Genomic DNA, 17,884 nt, shown 5'->3' with positions numbered 1-17,884 from the left:
ATCGGGATGTGAGGGGAAAGAATGCTACATGGGCTTTGGAAGTAATTGCTACAAGCTTCTGCTGCCAGTATTACAGCTGGAGTAAGCAACCCAGGGCAGGGATTTAAAGAGAATATGCTTAAATTTGGAGTATTTAAAAGTAGGGAGTGCTTTAGGTGGCAGAGTTTGGGATGTATGTGAAGAGGGAATAATTCCTGTAGTCTTGCACTGTGTTATTACTTAGGTTTCAATAGTTGCTGCCTTCAGACAAGGATGCTGAGGTAGAGAATTGCCAAGGAAGCCATTAGTCAATTCCAAGTATGCTATGTAGGCTTACGTGCATCAAGAGCAGAAAGACCTCTGACATGAATATAAAGCTTGGCACATTTGAGTTCCACCGTGCTGACTCCTTCCCTGACTCTTGTCTTCTCCTCCCCCCCCACCCATTCCTTCAGGGTTCCCTCCTGTCACACCTGATATTCAATCCCGACCAAGTTAATGCCTCTTGCTCAGATCAGATGTGGCTTTGGAGGAGTCATGTGACAGAAGGAGGCTGCTATAAATATAATTAAACCTTGCAATCACTGCCCCAGACGCCTTTGGGGACAGGAAGAAAAGAAAGTGAGAAAGACGTAAGAAATAGGGAAGGAGAGGAGGGCCAAGAGGGGGAGACATGCCTTGGGCTGATCAGCTAGGGGGTCTTGGAGTTTCTTCTGCAGTGTCCTTGGTCCACCTCAGCAAAAGTTGAGCTATGGAGCATTCAGAGCTCAAGAAGGTTAAGACCCTGAAGGATACTACGCTGTGGGGTGGTGCCCCCCAGTATGACTACATCCATTATGACAATTGCACCAGTTATGGGATCCCATCTGAGGATAGTGGGACTGGAGATGATACGCACTACCAGGAGAAGGCCCTCAATCATATCCAGGTAGAGTGGAATATGGGGAGTATGGAAGGTATTCTGGATCAGATTGCTTAATTCCATATCAGTGAAGAGTTCAAAGTAAGGTATTAATATGTATATGTATATGTATATGTATATGTATATGTATATGTATATGTATATGTATATGTATATGTATATGTATATGTATATGTATATGTATATGTATATGTATATGTATATGTATATGTATATGTATATGTACTGCTCAAAAAAATAAAGGGAACACAAGATAAGACATCCTACTATTAAATACAGTACATTGTGTTGTTTAAGTGTTCCCTTTATTTTTTTGAGCTATATATATATATATATATAGTGCCATGAGGATAATATAGAAAGAAACTTCAATATCTAATTCAGACCACGTTAATTCACACTTACCTTTTTTTATTCTTTTTATTCCATTTATATCCCGCCCTTCTCCGAAGACTCAGGGCGGCTTACAAGCTTAGCAGTAGCCTTCATTCTATGTATATGCCTGCTTATTAGGGCTTTCACACACACCCCAAGCGGCATTATTACAAAGTCAGCTTAATTGCCCCCAACAATCTGGGTCCTACCTGGTATGACTAGCATTAAAAAAGTATTTAGGATGATGCATATCCTGTATTGAACTCTGAATAAATGTTCTATAATCTTGATGGTACCAGTGTATTATGCTTTGGGAAATGCTTTAATATGCATTGTGGTTGAAATATCCTCCCTGGAGGTTTTAAGAATTAGAGAGCAAAGAGAATGATTCTTTTCCCCCTGTGATACAGAAAGTCAGAGGCCTCTGTGTAGTACAGAGGGAAAAGGCAGGATTTTAATGCCTTTAAAGAAGTTCTATATTACACATAATGTTATCATATTTCAGATATATCCTAGAAGCTGCATGGATGCGTATATTTTATACCTGAAGATTTTGTTTCATTTGTTATATCTTTCTGTCTATTTGTCCTTGCATGCAGAGTATTGTTTCACTATTACAGTAGCCTCTCCAAAGCTGATAGTCCTTGACTTATGACTACAACAGAATTTCTGTTGTTAAGGAAGGCAGTTGTTAAGTGAGTCACCCCCAATTTTATGACAATTTATTGCCATGGTTGTTAAGCAAATCACTTGTCGTTGTTAATAACATGGTTGTTAAGCGAATCTGGCTTCCACCCTTGATGTTATTTGTTGGAAGCCAGCTGGGAAAATCGCAAATGGTGATTACATGACCCCATGACACTGCAACCTTTATAAATATGTGGCAATTGTCAAGCACCTAAATTTTGAACACATGACTGTGGGGTTGCTGTGATGGTTGTAAGTGTGAGTACCCATTGCAAGTCACTTTTTCTAGTGCTGTTTTAACTTCAAATGTTCGCTAAATTAATGGATGTAAGTCAAGGACTACCTGTACTCTTGGAAAGCTTTGGACAATTCTCCAAAGAGTGTAGTTGGCCATAGCAATCAGAAATTATGAGAGCAGATCTGATATAGCTGGAAAAGTCTAGATTAAGAACACTTCTATTACAATAATCCTAAAACAGACTGGCTAAAAGCAGCCATCCAAAAGGCAAGAGAAGACTTGGGCTTTGTTTCAGATTTTCAAAATCAACGCACTGTCCCTTGCAACGACATGATCCATACTGAAAGCTTGATTTTTGCAATGATTTTCATGGAGATGTTAAAAAGGGAATGCAATGCTGGTAAAAACTTGATCAGGGATATAGTATTTTAGACTTCTGGCCTTGAGTATATTTGGGCAAGAATCATTCTGTGGTTAAGCCTCATGTTCTGAGTGTATTGTGAGAATTAGTGTATTGTGCGAAAAGGACATTATGGATTAAAATAACCTTTGTAAATACTTATTTGTATTTATAAATCAGGGCCAATATCTGCATAATCTGGGGAATTGTTAATGTTCAACACATACATTTCTTTGACTATATGTCTTGGCAAACAATGTTGGACTCCTTGCAAGGACAGGGACATGAAATGATATTGAGAAATCCTGACAATGGACAATTATTAGTGAAATGTTTCCTCTTCACTCGCCTCAGCCATCTTTCTAGGGTTTTCCTGTGTGTGTGTGCACTGATTTTTGACACTCCATAAATAATGCAAATTAAGCCATGGACCCTAGGGACCATAGTTGATATTTACAAGTTTACCTTTTCTCACCTAGTTGAAAGGGATCAATTCTTCCTCTTGACTGGTTGATGTAAGGCACTATGTTGATACCCAAGTCTTTTCTATCTTCCTCAGAACCATGATAGAAGAACCCATGGTCCCTTGGGCTCATGTGATTATTTACACTGATTTGCCTCTTTGTAATGTCTGGCATAGTTCATTTATATATTGTCATCTATTTCACAGATTGGGCAATTGAAGCAAAACAAACAATAGAGCCTTAAAAACATTAAAAACCATTAAAATCATGAATGGGAGAGTCTCACATACAATACTGCCATATGTTTAGTCTAACTTGCCATGTGGCTTTATGTCATAATCCCCACAATCCTATGAGCAAACATGGCCAATGGACTGCTGCTGAGGAAGTAGCAACTTTAGCTGCAGTGGGGGAGATTCAAGCAACCAGAGAAAGCACTAATATCAAACTAGGTTAGTTTTAAGATGACTATTCATACAATTTAATTCCATATTGTTCAGAGAGAAAGAGTTTAAAATGAAGTTGCTGGTTCCTATTGTACATGGACATCTAAAATGGTCAATGCTCTGTTTACCTCAAGTGCTCCAACTACTAAAACTGGAGATGCAAGGTCCAGAGTGAGGGTGAAGTAAAGCTAAAAGAGCTGAAATATGGTGAGGAGAACAGTAGGAGCAACAGGGTAGAAGGCAGTGTGACATTAGTCATACACTTTGCTTTTAGTTTTGATGTCATATTTATGGATATAAGAAACTTGCCTATTTGAATTTTGAGATTAAAGTCACAGAACACTACGTATTGCTAGGGTAAAATAAGCAATACAAGAGCGATGGTTTGATTAAAAAATGGGGGGAACCCAGGACAGAAATACCAAGAAACTCAGTGCAACTCATGACTAAGAGATTCCAGTGGAAGTTTTGCAAGAAGTGAGAAGCTTAGGTTTAGGATAGAAAACAAAATTGCTGATGAGCTGACCACATAGGACTGATTAGGGATATTTTTGTCATAGAACGCTCAGAACGGAGTTCCAGCACCTTTTTTGGATGGAAGCTTGAAGGGTAGGCAAGGCGGGTTGTATGACATGTGTGAGTTCCGGCACCTTTTTCTTTTACAAAAAAAGCACTGGGGATAGGTAAACGGGGCCTATGCCCCCTTCTCCCCTTTTTTCTCTTCCCTTTCATAGCTTTCTTAACTCTTACTTTTTTTAAAAAAAAATCATAACAATACAATAGGCACATACAACCAGCACAGACTTGCTCTTTGCCTAAATGGCCTGGTCCAAATGTATTTGTGAGAACACCAAATCTTGTTTCAGATGGACTTAAGATATGTGAACGGCTAATAGTATCAGTGACAAGCTTACCAGGCAACAGGGCACAACCTCTGGCTAAAAATTCTATGTTCAGCTCTTCTTATTTTTCTGCCCTAGGTTATGATTCATATTGAATTCATTATTGTAAGGTGGTGGGGAGGCTTGAGTGTTTGATGTGTGCACGCGTGTGTTTAAAACATGTGGAGAGACATTTCAGAGAGCCTTCATTTTCAAAAGGAGTGTAGCTTGGTGCCAGTTCATGCAGGACAAACAATGTGAGAGAGGTATGTGACCTTTATGCGCTGTTTTTTAACCTGCCCAAAGCACCAAGGTCCTGCATGCAACCATCTGCATTTGATCATCTCAGCGTGCTTTGGCTCAGGTATCTTCTTTACCCCCTTATCCTACAACCTCTTCCTTACCTTTCCACTTTGTCATGGTTTTTATTCCTTCAATTTGTTTTTTTGTTTCTTTTAATTTCCTCCAAGTATGATTTGAAACAGATTTGGGTGAATCATCTATTGGTGAGCTAACTAAAAGGAATCACTTCTTTGGAATGATATAGGATGTGGTGAGCATTAATTTAATAAATGTAGAATTGGATTAAAAAAATGATGTGATTTATTAGGATTCTCCAGTTTTTAACTCTCTTGCAGAAAACAAACTCTGAATTGCAAGATGGACTCAATCCCCAAATATTTTAAGGGTCCAGCAAGGCTCCTGCTTGTAAGATCATCATTAATTGTAGCCAAGACTAGACTCATGGGATTTCTTCTGATATAGCTCTCTTTTGCAGTTCTGTTTCCATAATGAAGGATGAAGGCTTGCTTTTGTCATGTTTTCAATTTATTTTGCTCAACAGTGTGGCTTCTCCCTAGTCGATGTTTACACCCTTCAGATATCTGAAGCGGTATCAAATTGCTTCTTAGTCATCATTTAGCCAGCTTCTTTAATCTTCCTTTTCATGTTGGGCTCCCCAGCTGCTCTCCAGCAATTTTTCAGGGCTTGTTTGGCCCTACGCCTGCCTCTTGGCACAGCAACATACTGGAAAAGTCCTCTTTCAGGTTTGTTGGTGTTAGAGCCTGCTTGGAGAGGAAAGAGCTACCCTAATGATGACTTTCTGTGTCCTCTGCTTTGGGGGCTGAATTAAAAGGTTTGTGGGGAGGGAGTAGAAGGAATACTTGTATTTTGCAAGATTTACTGTAGATGTCAATATGCAATCATAAACAAATATAACAGATGTTCCAAAAAGCTATTTAACCCCATATGGTTTAAATGGATAACATTAACATTGACCACAAAGGAAATGTATTTAAAAAATATAGTGGCCCAGCTAGGGAGAAAGAGTTGTTGTGGTTTCAAGGGGAAACTGTATTTTATTCCAGATCTGGGAGCAGATTATTCAATTCTCAATGCTTTTCTTGTGTTGGGTTTATGGAATAAAGTAGATACTAACCATCCAGATTCTAACACTCTTCCTTCCAGTACAGGTAGTCTTCTTGATTTATGACCATTCATTTAATGATTACTCAAAATTACAACTAGGCTGAAAAAAGTGACTTCTGACTTTTCCTCATACTTATAGCTATTGCAGCATCGTTGTCGTCACGTGATCAAAATTTGGGCGCTTCGCAACAACATGTATTTGTTTATGTATATGTTTATGTTTATTGGACTTATATACCGCCCTTCTCCCGTAGGACTCAGGGCGGTTCACAAGGTATTTAAAATAACAATACAAATTACAAAAGTTAAGAACAGTTAAAATAATTAAATTTAGTTCTTGAATAAAGTATAAAACCCCTGTTAAACTCCAATTAAAACCCAATTAAAATAAATTAAAATTAAAAATTCTCAGTCCTGGCCGGAAAGCTCAAAGAGCCAGGTCTTCAGGTCCCGGCGGAATGAACGAAGGTCAGGGGCAGTGATGGTTGCAGCATCCCAGGGTTACACGATCACTATCTGCAACTTCCATGGACAAGCCAAACTTACTCAACAATGATGCAATTTGTTTAATGACCACAGAAATTTGTTTTTTTAAAAAACATTGTGACAAAAAAGGTTGTAAAATTGGGTGTGACTCACTTAACAACCACATTGCATAGTGACAGAATTTCTGATCTTAATTGCCATTTTAAGACAAGTGTTGAGAACCTCCAAGATGCTAATTTGGGGGGGGGGGGAAGGCAGGAGATTTCTGTGTCATTTTTTAAAATCTTGAATGGCTCAGAGGCATGTGTTAGCACAGACATGTCAAACACAAGGCCCGGGGGCCGGATCCGGCCCATGAAGTGGTTTCATGCAGGCCGCGAAGCCATCCTGGAAACAGTGAGGGAACGGCCCCCACTGCCTTGGCCCTGGCCCAGAGACCCTCCTTCTGCCAGAGACCCTCAGATCTGTCCCACTCCTGCCCAGGACCCCATAGGCACCCTTGATGCGAACGATGTAGAGCTGGCCATGCCCACCCAGTAGGCCATACGCACTTTAGCCATGCCCACCCAGTAGGCCACGCCCACCCTTGCCATACCCACCCGGCCCCCTTAGGGCAACCACAATGCTGATGAGGCCCTCAATGAAATTGAGTTTGACACCCCTGTGTTAGCAAGATGGGTGGCATAGAAATTTAATAAAGAAATAAATTTACATCCATTCATCTCATATGGGAGATTACACTCTTTCGGATTTTCTCATCTGATTCAGACAGTGGGCTGAACATTCTAACAATGTTCCATCAATTTCCTTGTCATATTCAGACCAATTTCTGCTGAGGTTCACGCTGGTGATGATCATCCTTCTGCACCGATTGGATCTTAAGAAAATTTATTCACTTTCTCACTGGCAGGTTTTGCAGGTTGTCTTCATTTCTGGTGCAATATTGTTTAGAAGATAGGCACCAAGACCCTAATCTAATGCATTGTCTCCCACTGAGTTCTTGGCTCCCTGTTTTCTGTGCTATGGAGCAGATCAGGAAGTAGTTCGCTTGAAGACTCACAGTGAGACTGGTGAGACACAGGGAAAATCTGTTTATTGTGTTAATATGGCAGAAACGATGGTTAGGAAAGGTCATCCTAGTATCTAAGAATGACATACTTGCAAAGAATCCAAAGACCAAAGCACCCTGCTCACATTTGTTTCCATCTAACAGCAGTAACTGTGAGAGAGATCTAGGAGTCACTTAAGTTTGAGCCTGCAGTAAGCTTCAGCTTCCAAAAAAGCCAACGCAGTCCTAGGCTGTATCAAAAGAGGGATAATATCAAGATCACATGAAGTGCTAGTACTGCTTTACACTGTGTTAGTAAAACCATACTTGGAATACTGCCTCCAGTTTTGCCCACCACAATACAAAAAAGATGTTGAGACTCTAGAAAGAGTACAGAGAAGAGCAACAAAGGTGATTAGGGAACTGGAGACTAAAACTTATGAATGGTTGTGGGAACCGGCTATGTCTAGTCTAATGAAGAGTAGGACTAGGGGTGACATGATAGCAGTGTTCCAATATTTGAGGGGTTGTCACAGAGAGGAGGGGAGTCAGCTATTCTCCAAAGCACCTGAGGGCAAGACAAGAAGTAATTGATGGAAGCTTATCAAAGGTAGATCTAACCTAGAATTAAGGAGAAATTTCCTGTTAGTGAGAACAATTAATTAGTGGAACGGCTCGCCTCCAAAAGTTATCAGTGCTCCATCACTGGGGGTTTTTAAGAAGAGATTGGACAGCCATGTGTCCAGAATTGTATAGGGTCTTCTGCTTAAGCAGGGGTTGGACTAGAAGACCTGCGAGGCCTTTCCAGCTCTGTTATTCTGTATTCTGTGTTAAGAGTTATTGCTTTTGTTCTCTCCTGTGTTTTCTCTAGTAATTTCTAGCAAGCCTAAGCCTTAAGTAAATGAAATATAGATTTGCCTGATTGGTGAGATGCATCTTTTCCCTAATTATTTCTTTTTAAAAGTTAATATTGTAAAATTCAATGCATTAGTGTTAGATTTTTTATGATTTACAGTATTATGTGCTATGAAATCAGTGTTGACTATTAATGACCAGATTGCTAAGTCTTCTCCAGAACAGTCCATTCACTATCCGATCCTTCAGATCTTCCACACCTAATCTTAGGCAACAGCCCTTCAGATCTTTTTATGGTGCATTCATTGCTATTATAACTAAGTCCATCCGCCTTGCTGCCGGTTACCCTTATTCTCTTTCCTTCTATATTTTCCAAAACTATGGACTTCTCAAGAAACCTGCATCCAGAATATGATAACTGTCTGTCCTTGTGATAAAATACAAGAGTGGTTTAACATTGCTTTCTCCTACATAGTATATACATTTTGCCATTGTCATTAAAGTATTTGCCTCCAGTATCTTCCTTCATGTCTTCAGTGACTCTGCTGGGAATGCATACTTTTGGCATATATTCCTAGTATTCTGTGCTCATCTCTCCCAGGAATGCTCCCTCTCATAATGAGGCCTCATAGCAGAACTTGAGGGCTTGGGGTTAATACTCCTGATTTGCCACTCTTTGCCAGGACACTCAACTGTGCTCCTGCTATGACAATTTCCCACAGTTCTCTCTGCTAATGACTCTTCCACCCCCTGCAATCACCAGGAGAATGGGGAAAGAAGGAGAATGGTGCTGCAATTGGTGTGTTCTCCTATTGACACTCTAGTCTAAGATACTACAACATCTCCTAGCAGCTCTCAGAAGACTAACCACAGAGAGCAATAGTTAGTACTTGGTACTTCAGCCTTATTGCAGTCTGAGCAAAGCATAAAAAAGACACAAAAATGCTCTCATTCCATTTGCACAAGCCAACTTCATCCTTGTTCTGCTCTGAATTTCAGGACAACAGTTCTCATTGTTGTCATCAGCATAGCTGGCTCAGGAATTCTGGGAGTTGAAGTCCATGAGTCATAAAAGAGCCGAGGTTGCCTACCCCTGCTCTAGTGTCATCTGTCAATTATTTCCTTCATGCTTTGAGGAATGCAACTCTCCATTTTAAAACTTTGTTCATGTCTGTTTTTGAATGAATGAACCTTTATTGTCAAAGTACAACCATGTATTCATTGAGATTAGCTGAGCCTCCCTTCGTGCTCCCACCCCTCAACTCACAGTGACAACAAACCCTCCATCTTACTACACCATGTGAACTAATTGCACCACACACCAGCCTCGCAAGTCAATTCTGCATGAAGTTTATAAAAATTATTTCCCGTTCAAAAGCCTAACAGCCCACGGATAAAAGCTGTTTTTCAGCCTGTTGGTGCAGCTGGCTATACTCCTATATCTCCTACCTGATGGTAGGAGAGTAAAGAGATACCGTCCAGCCTGGTTTGAACAGGACGGGAAAGAGATGCATTGTATTAGTTTGTGAATGTTCTAAAGTTCTTTGAACCTATTTTTTTTTAAATGATCAAATCCTAGGATAAAAAAAAGATGAACTACACTATTGAAAGTAGAGAAGAAAAATTATAGGGAAGGATTGGGTTTTTTTTTAAAATCAAAATAATTCAACAGTGAAAGAAACTCACTACAGCATGCAGAATGTTTTTTTTAATGGGCATATACGTTCAAAGAGGCTCATATTTTATGGCAGCTTTGTCCATCCTGGCACCTTTTGATTATTGGGGGTACAATGCCAGAATACCCAACCACACCTGGTAGGCATCAGATCTTGGCAGCATCAGCCTTTGGCTCAAGGAAGTCCTAATTAAGAACATCTGAGGCAATAGTTCTGTGGAGCCTTTAAGAGGAGGCACAACTGATGCACAGGATATAATGCTCAAGTAAGCTGTATTCAGATGGAAAGGAATGAACTTATTTTCAGATGTGTTCACACTCATAAATGGCCAGCTGGTTTTTATGTGGGCTTCTTCCTTGATGGATGATTCTTGGCAGCTGTTGCCCAGAGGCATTCAGGGAAATGAAAATGACAGGCACTTGAAGTGTTGCCTAGTAATTAATTTGGCAGCATGTCCAAGTCATTCATTAAACACAATAAAAACAATAAACCATAACTAGCTCAAGAGAAGCACAGAGAAGAGATTTTCATGGGCAACAGATTAAATGGACACATTGTAGGTATTACATGGAACACATGCAAAGACAAGATTATTTCTTACTCTACATTGTGCAGGTGAAATGGTAACACACAACTAATATGTATAGACTAGCAGAAGTAGACTGTGTTGAGTTGAACTAGAAGCAGAAATGCATTTTTTTCTCTACTTATAGGTGTCCACAAGCATGATCTCAGGGTGGCTCAGTCGGGGAAGTGATGAGTTTCAGCACCTTGGATGTTTCATACAAAAAACATAGTCTGATAACAACTAGTGCTCAATGGGGTCCTTGTTATTTCTTGAACTAGACAATCACATCTTGATTCCATTTTCTTTCTGAGGAATTGAAACCCTCAATTTCAATTTGTTCATTGTTGATGCTAATTGATAGTCATTTGTATGTGTGAGGTTCCTAAATATAAAAGAGATTAAATTAACTCAAGTTGCAGCATTTGAGATTCCTAGCTGGATGTCAGTGGCCCAAAGGGCTTGTAACTAATTAGGTCCTACTCTGGAGCAGTATTAGGACCTAGAATTTCTACTAGAGGTTTCCACTCTTCTTGGTGTAGGTTGGTGGTTACTGATAAAGACTGGTGTCAGGAAAAAATAATTCAGAATGGGACAGATGTCCACAGAACTTCAGCTGAGGTGGTGGGAATGCTTGTTAATAATGTTTTTTCCCCTAAACAAATAATTGAGTCACAACAAAATATGAAGTTATTTTCGTGCATGATACATTCTCAAGAAGAAGTTGACATTCATTCACAAGTGGCATAATTCTAAACAAATAACCGTTTTTTGGCTCAGATAAAAAGAAATAGTAAACCAATGAAATTAAAAGCAGAAAAATCTCTAAAAATCACAATTGGAAAGCATAGATGTCATATTTTGATTAAGAATATTCTTCAAGGGCCAGACAGCACACAAAGTCTCAGGTCTCCCTGGGATTCTCTGCAGGAACAGCAGCAACAGCAGCTATTTCTGCTGTGGCTGCCATTTCTTGTTCTGCTGATCCAGGCATTGCCCATTCTCCTCCCTCCTTAGGGCCTTGGAGAGCATGTGTGTCCAGGGAGCAAGAAGATTTCAATGTGTCGAAGGTGTGAATTCTTAAGATCTTGGGATACGCATCAGTAGAGGAAGATGAATTTCAAGTGAGCATTCAGTAACCTATCCTGGATTACTGAAGGGCATGTGATCAAGGCCTGGGTATTCTCAAACAAATTCCCCAATCCTCATGGAGAGAAGAAAGATATCACCAGACAGAAATTTACTTGGCCACAAGTTGTATCTGTTATTAAAAAAACAACAACAGTAAAGTGGGGTAGAACATTCTTGACCCAAGATGCTGCTTCAAGGAAGACTAAAAAATAGATACAGTCTCCCTTGATTTGAGTTGAGACTCCACCAGGTACCTTGACCCATCCATTTTGCTTTGTGGAATGACATAGAAGTAGCTTGCCATTGTCTTTTTTCAACTTTCCAACCTGGTCCACAGCCTCATGTGGTTCCTATTTTCACCTGTGCTGCAAGCTGTGCTAAGCATCTTATCTTTTCTTATCTCTGCAAAAGGTAAATGAAAGGAAAGTGCGGATAGGACATCAAAGCCTTCTTTTCCTATAGAAGGCATCTCTGTTGCCCTATTTCTCTCTTTTTATTTCATTTCATTTAAGGCGCTGTTTCTCAACTTTAGCAGCTTGAAGATATGTGGACTTCAACCTACTGACTGGGGAATTCTGGGAGTTGAAGTTCCTCACATCTCCATGCTGACAAGGCTGAGTCACACTGCCATAGGAGGTAGACTGATTATTACAGAGTTGGAGCTGAATCCGTTGGTTGTGAGTTGAAGGAAGCTGGACTATTTTTTCCGAAGAAAAACCAGTCTACATTGAAATGCTTTTATTGATTTTTCAACCAGTTAAAATCTCACTTTCATCCAAGGAGTTGAAGGTGTAAGTCAACTTGTGGCTGCAAAATAAATTGAATTATGTTTGAGAGACATTTCAGTTTCCCTCCCCCCTTATTATAAGGCATCCACAAAAAGAGCAATTTCAATGGAGGAATGGTGGACTGTGGAGCTTTCCCCCTTTATTTTCTATGGGTCATTTCATTTTGCAGCGGTTTCTTTCCTGCAGAATAATAGATCCAAGATTCCTTTATTCTTCCCATTAAGTCATTGACTGACTGATTTGTGGGAAAGGCAGCTCTGCCTGCAGTAAGACTGCTTTGAGTTGTTTACTAATTTAAAGGGTGACACCAACCTCTTAAATTGTATCCAGTAGGTAACTGGCAGTCAAAGCAGAGTTTTCAATATAATAATCATGTAGTCTCTGTAGTTTACATTAGTAGAAAGCCTAGCCATTGTGTTTTGTAGAAGCTGTAATTTCTGTAGAATTTTCAAGGGCAGCCACACATAAAGTTCATGGAAATGGGCCAGACATGCTGTAACCAAGTCCTGGATAACTGCTACAAAGTCTGAGTGTCTCAGGAATTTTTATTTATTTATTTTTTATTTTAATTCCATTTATATCCTGCCCTTCTCCGAAGACTCAGGGCGGGTTACAAGCTTAGCAGTATGGAATGATTGCCATTTGCTGGAGTTGCTGGAGGAATGATTGCCATTTGCTGGAGTTGCATGGAGATGTTCCTCACAATAGCTATCATCGGCTGAACCATTGGCAGGTGGGGTTCAGGAAGCACTCCCACATTACGAACCCGCTGTTTCCCAAAACAGACTTCACTTTCAAACTCAAGACATAGCTACTAGAATTCCATGTTCTCCACCAACCTTCTCAAAATCTGTTGCTATATAAAAGCTGATGTCTTCTCTTCCCACAAAGAGTTTTATGTATATAAGTGTTATGGTAAGGGGAAAAATGCTACTTTTGATTGTTTAAAGACATTGCATTTGATTGTTCTATATTTCAGCCTGTATCGTATGTTGCATAATGTATGGTACCCTATCACTTGCTTCCACATCTAAACATGACTGGCATATTTTAATATGAATTTCATTCTTTTCTGAAAAAAACACCCCTATACAAATAGTGAGTTGTCCTATGTCATAATTTCCAAAACAGGCAATAATCCTTTCCTGCTGATAGATGAGGGAACAGGTTATACTATGAAGAACAGCTACAACCACATCAGCAAAGACTTTGAAAATTTCGGAGGGAAGACAATAGGGTTTATCCTTCCTTCCATTCAATGAAAGAAGTTTGGAAATGGAAATAATAGTAATTCTAGTGGTCAATTATCATTATGCAAATAGCACTGAAGAGACGGGTGGGATTCCTAGGACCATGACCTGAGTTGTCAAGATGGCAGACTGCTGATGTACAGCTGATACAATGTGTACCACAAAAGTATGGCAAGGTTCATTGGAAGAGCTTTCCATTGAAATTTGGTTTGGGACTAGAACCAAAACCCAGAAGTAAGGAGCTCACATAAAATCTTCTATCTACACTATGGAAAGTGTGAGTGTTGTTAGTATAGAAAATAAATAGTATGGGAAATAAATAGAATGAAGGAAAAACATCTAACTAATATCATATGTATTATCTAACTAATAGCATACATATGTACTGTATATTGTATGTACAATATATATTTTTGTTTGTGGGCAGACATCAGAATTTCATTTTTTAATGTGTGCCAGTGTGTTCACAGAAAAAAGTGACCATAAAAAGTTTCAAATAGCTTATGAATAATCTTTAGCAATTAAAAAGATGTGTTATTATAGTTATTATAGTTTTGTTATAAGGGAGTTAAAGAGTGGAAGGTTTGTTAATGTTTTAATAGATATTTAGCATATGTTTGTATAAGATTGTTATACATAATACCCTGTATTCTGCTTTGGGAAGTCGGGGGGTGGGGAGGGAAGGGGGGAGGGGTGATGGGGAGGGGGGTTCAATTTATATGTTTCTTAAACTTTGTAAAACTTTTCAATAAAAAAAGTTATCTTATCTTCTTATCTGATCTAGATCTAAATAATCACCTTATAGATAAGATAGGCAGCATATAAATTTAATAAATAATTAAAATAAATTAAAATATTAATTTTTTAGACCTGGTAGGATGATGTCCATAGCTAGAATATAGCAACTGAAAGATTCAGACTTGTTCAAAACAAATAGAAGCAACAGAAGTTGCACCACATATACTGTTGTTGGTGTCTACAATATTGTAATCTCAGCTAGGCAAATGATGTTAATAATGCCTTCTGAAATCATATTGCAAATCTGTCAAAGAGCCATGAAATTGCAAGGATGCAGATATGCAGTACGCTAAGATTTTGCCAAGCCTGGTCCTTCTAGCAAATTCCAGAGTTGCCTTTCTGATACTGTTCTATTTTAGATGGTTAAGGAAGGTGGCGAGATAGGCAACACATAAATTTAAGAAATAATTTATTAACAGGGAGGATTTAATTGAGGAAACAGAAACAGCAACAATGTGATGAAGTGTCCACATACTGCTGGTCTTGATTTCAAGGAAAACTAAAACTGAGGGTAGTCATACACAGATCTTGGAATCCAAAAGTAGATGGCCATAAATCCAGAAAGTAATCACAAGTAGAAACATATGTGATAGGAAAAGCTAATGGAAAAAAGAGCTCAAGGTGGTTAAAAAAAATCCCCAAGGGTGGTAAAAGTACAATTGTAAACAATTCCTTTGAGGAAGAAAAATGGAGAATTGCTGGAGCTACATGACAACCCAAAAAACATTGTGAAGATCTGAAAACAAAAATATACATAGGGAGGGAATCTGAAAGAGGGCAGCCCACAAAGGAAGAGTGCAGTCAGGTAACACAGAATTAGAAAATTGGAGTCAGGAAAGTGAAAGGGCAGAATGAATTGAGATTATTTGAAGGATGCTAAGAATAACAAAAATGGTTTCTTTAGGCATCTTCAAAGGGAAAAAAAAGAATCAGAATATCAGCTGCTCAATAAAGATGGCAAAACACTAACAGGTAACAAGAAAAGGCAGAGTGTAAGGACATATGGGAATGACCTTGGGAGACCTGGCTAAAGACCAATCAGACAACTGAGAACAAATCCCACAACTGCATAGTGGATGGAGAAAGAGGGTCAGGAGGAATCCTGTCATAATGGGCTGTAAAGGTGATGGTGGGAAAATTATACTTTTAGCCTTGCAAGACTGATGTCAATCTTACCAGGTAGACCATACAGGAAACAAAGCTAGATACGCTATTGTATTATAAAGCTACAATAAAATGGAATGAGCTTAATTTATTTAGCTAACCAACCAATATTTATCTTATGCCACTTTCCAATATATATTTAACAAATTTCTCTCTTTTTCTCTTCCCCCTAACTCTCTTAGGATAGCAGTATAACTGTAATTGCAGTATAACTGTCCATATACTATAGAATGGGCATATTAAGGAAGTCACTGTCTTCTCTACAAATGCAATTAATTTCAATAATTGATTTCCATATGGTTATTTGCTTGAGTTTGTAAAGTAAACTTGTTAACTCATTTACATATTAATACCTCAAATTAATTCTTTCCCATGCAATGCGAATTTGAATGCCTCCCCATTATTTGTCAGGGCATGTTTTTTTTGTATAGATTTTATTAGTTTTTATAGGGTTAGGAATAGGGTGGGGTCAGGGTTGGGGTTAGGATTTGGGTTAGGATTAGGGTTAGGGTTGGGGTTGGGGTTTTTCCAAATAGCATTCTCAATATTTAGCGAACAGCATAATGTCTGGGTTCATGTGTTTAACAAACAATAATAGATAATAGTTATCATAAACAATATGTTAATTAATCACTCAATAGCCTTTTTCTTGCTAATATATATTCAAAATTACATATCACATTCCTTTCTCTCTAACTCATTTTTCTAGCCATTGATAGAAATTATCCCATGTTCTAGAGTACACTGAGTCTTCTTTCTCTTTAATCTTTAAAGTGAAGCTATCCATTTCTGCATACTCTAGAATTTTCTTAATTAGTGCTTTTTCAGCTGGTAAATTTTCATTTTACTAATGTTGGGCAAATACAATTCTTGCTGCCATTAATACATGTATTAAATATCTGCAATCTTTTTCATAATTAGCTCCTATTATTCCTAACAAAAATAATTCTGATTTAAAAGTCTATTTGTTTTTTAGTCATTTTCTCCAACCATAAATGTATTTTAACCCAAAATCTTTTTGCTTTAGGGCATGTCCACCAGATATGATCATAAGTACCTGGTCTTTGTTTGCATTTCCAAAAGTTGTTTGAAGTATTTTTAAACATTTTTGCTAATCTCACTGTTGTCATATGCCATCTGTAAAACATTTTATATAAGTTTTCTTTATATGGCACTGCTTTAGTTAATTTAATATTTCTTTCCCATAACTTTTGCCAATCTTCTAATTCTATGTTATATCCAAAGTTCTTTGACTATGTTAACATTGTTTCTTTTACTTGTTCTTCCTCCATCTTTAAGTTTAATAGAAATATAGAGTTTCTTAATCAACGTTTCATCTTTTTTTAGCAGTATCTGATCAAATTCTGTCTGTTCTTTATAAAATCCCATTGTTTTAACATCTTTTTCATATCTCGTTTGAATTTGCAGATATGGCCACCATGCTAGATCAACACCTTGTTCTTATAAATCTTGTCTGCCTTTCAATTTTCCTTCATTGTCCAAAATATCTTTATAAGTCACAACTTTATCATAGTTGATTAAATTTGGGTAAGCAAAAGCTTTCATTATTGAAAGCCATTCAGGTATCTTAATATAAATTTTTTCTTTTATTTTTTTCCCATTCTGAAAGAAGTGCATTCCTTATAAAATGGTTTTGAAAGTATCTATGTATTTTATTCTTCCGATACCACAGAAAGACATGCCAACCAATTTGTAGGTCATGCCCCTCTAGGTACAATACTCTTTTATCTCTAAGCATTATCCATTCTTTAAGCCATGTTTAAATAGTTGCTTGTATTCAGTTCATCAAAAAAGGCTTTTCCCACTCTTACAGGAATCGTTTGAAATAAAAAGAGTATTTTTGGTAAGATATTCATTTTCACTGTTCTTCTTGGTTATCAATTGCATCTTTTTGCTGTCTGCATGCTACATATTATTTAATTTAGCTTCTAAATACAACTAGACAACAAACATGAGTTTCCTATAAATATGTGGATAGGCAAATCATGGAGATAGTATACTTGGGGCCCCTACTGCAGTGATTAGTTTTCAAATAATAGAATATACAGTATGCTATATATTAACAGAATAGATTAACAGAGTTGGAAGGGACCTTGAAAGTCTTCTGGTTCAATCAAGCCCCTTCTCAAGCAGGAGACTCTGTACCATTTCAGAAAAGTGGTTGTCCAATGTCTTCTTAAAATCGTCCAGTGATGGAGCACCTACAACTTCTGGAGGCAAGTCATTCCACTGATTAATTCTTCTCACTGTCAGGAAATTTCTCCTTAGTTCTAAGTCGATTC

The 17,884-nt window shown here is 38.2% G+C and overlaps 1 protein-coding gene across 2 annotated transcripts in view; it reads left to right on the top strand.

Annotated features, from left to right (window-relative positions):
* The first annotated feature begins 582 nt into the window (after window positions 1–582).
* The window catches only part of CLCN1 (chloride voltage-gated channel 1), a 55,663-nt gene continuing 38,361 nt past the window's right edge, over window positions 583–17,884 (top strand). For both annotated transcript variants that reach the window (XR_014025468.1, XM_081320329.1), the window contains exon 1: window positions 583–907. Coding sequence is in view for 1 of the 2 variants with exons in the window: in XM_081320329.1 (XP_081176455.1) it covers window positions 731–907 (177 nt within the window). In the remaining variant the exon portion in view is untranslated. The remainder of the gene's footprint in view (window positions 908–17,884) is intronic.

The sequence above is a fragment of the Vipera berus genome, assembly GCF_964194415.1.
Source record: "Vipera berus genome assembly, chromosome: 2".
Taxonomy (NCBI): domain Eukaryota; kingdom Metazoa; phylum Chordata; class Lepidosauria; order Squamata; family Viperidae; genus Vipera; species Vipera berus.
This window is presented reverse-complemented; position numbering and strand designations above follow the sequence as displayed.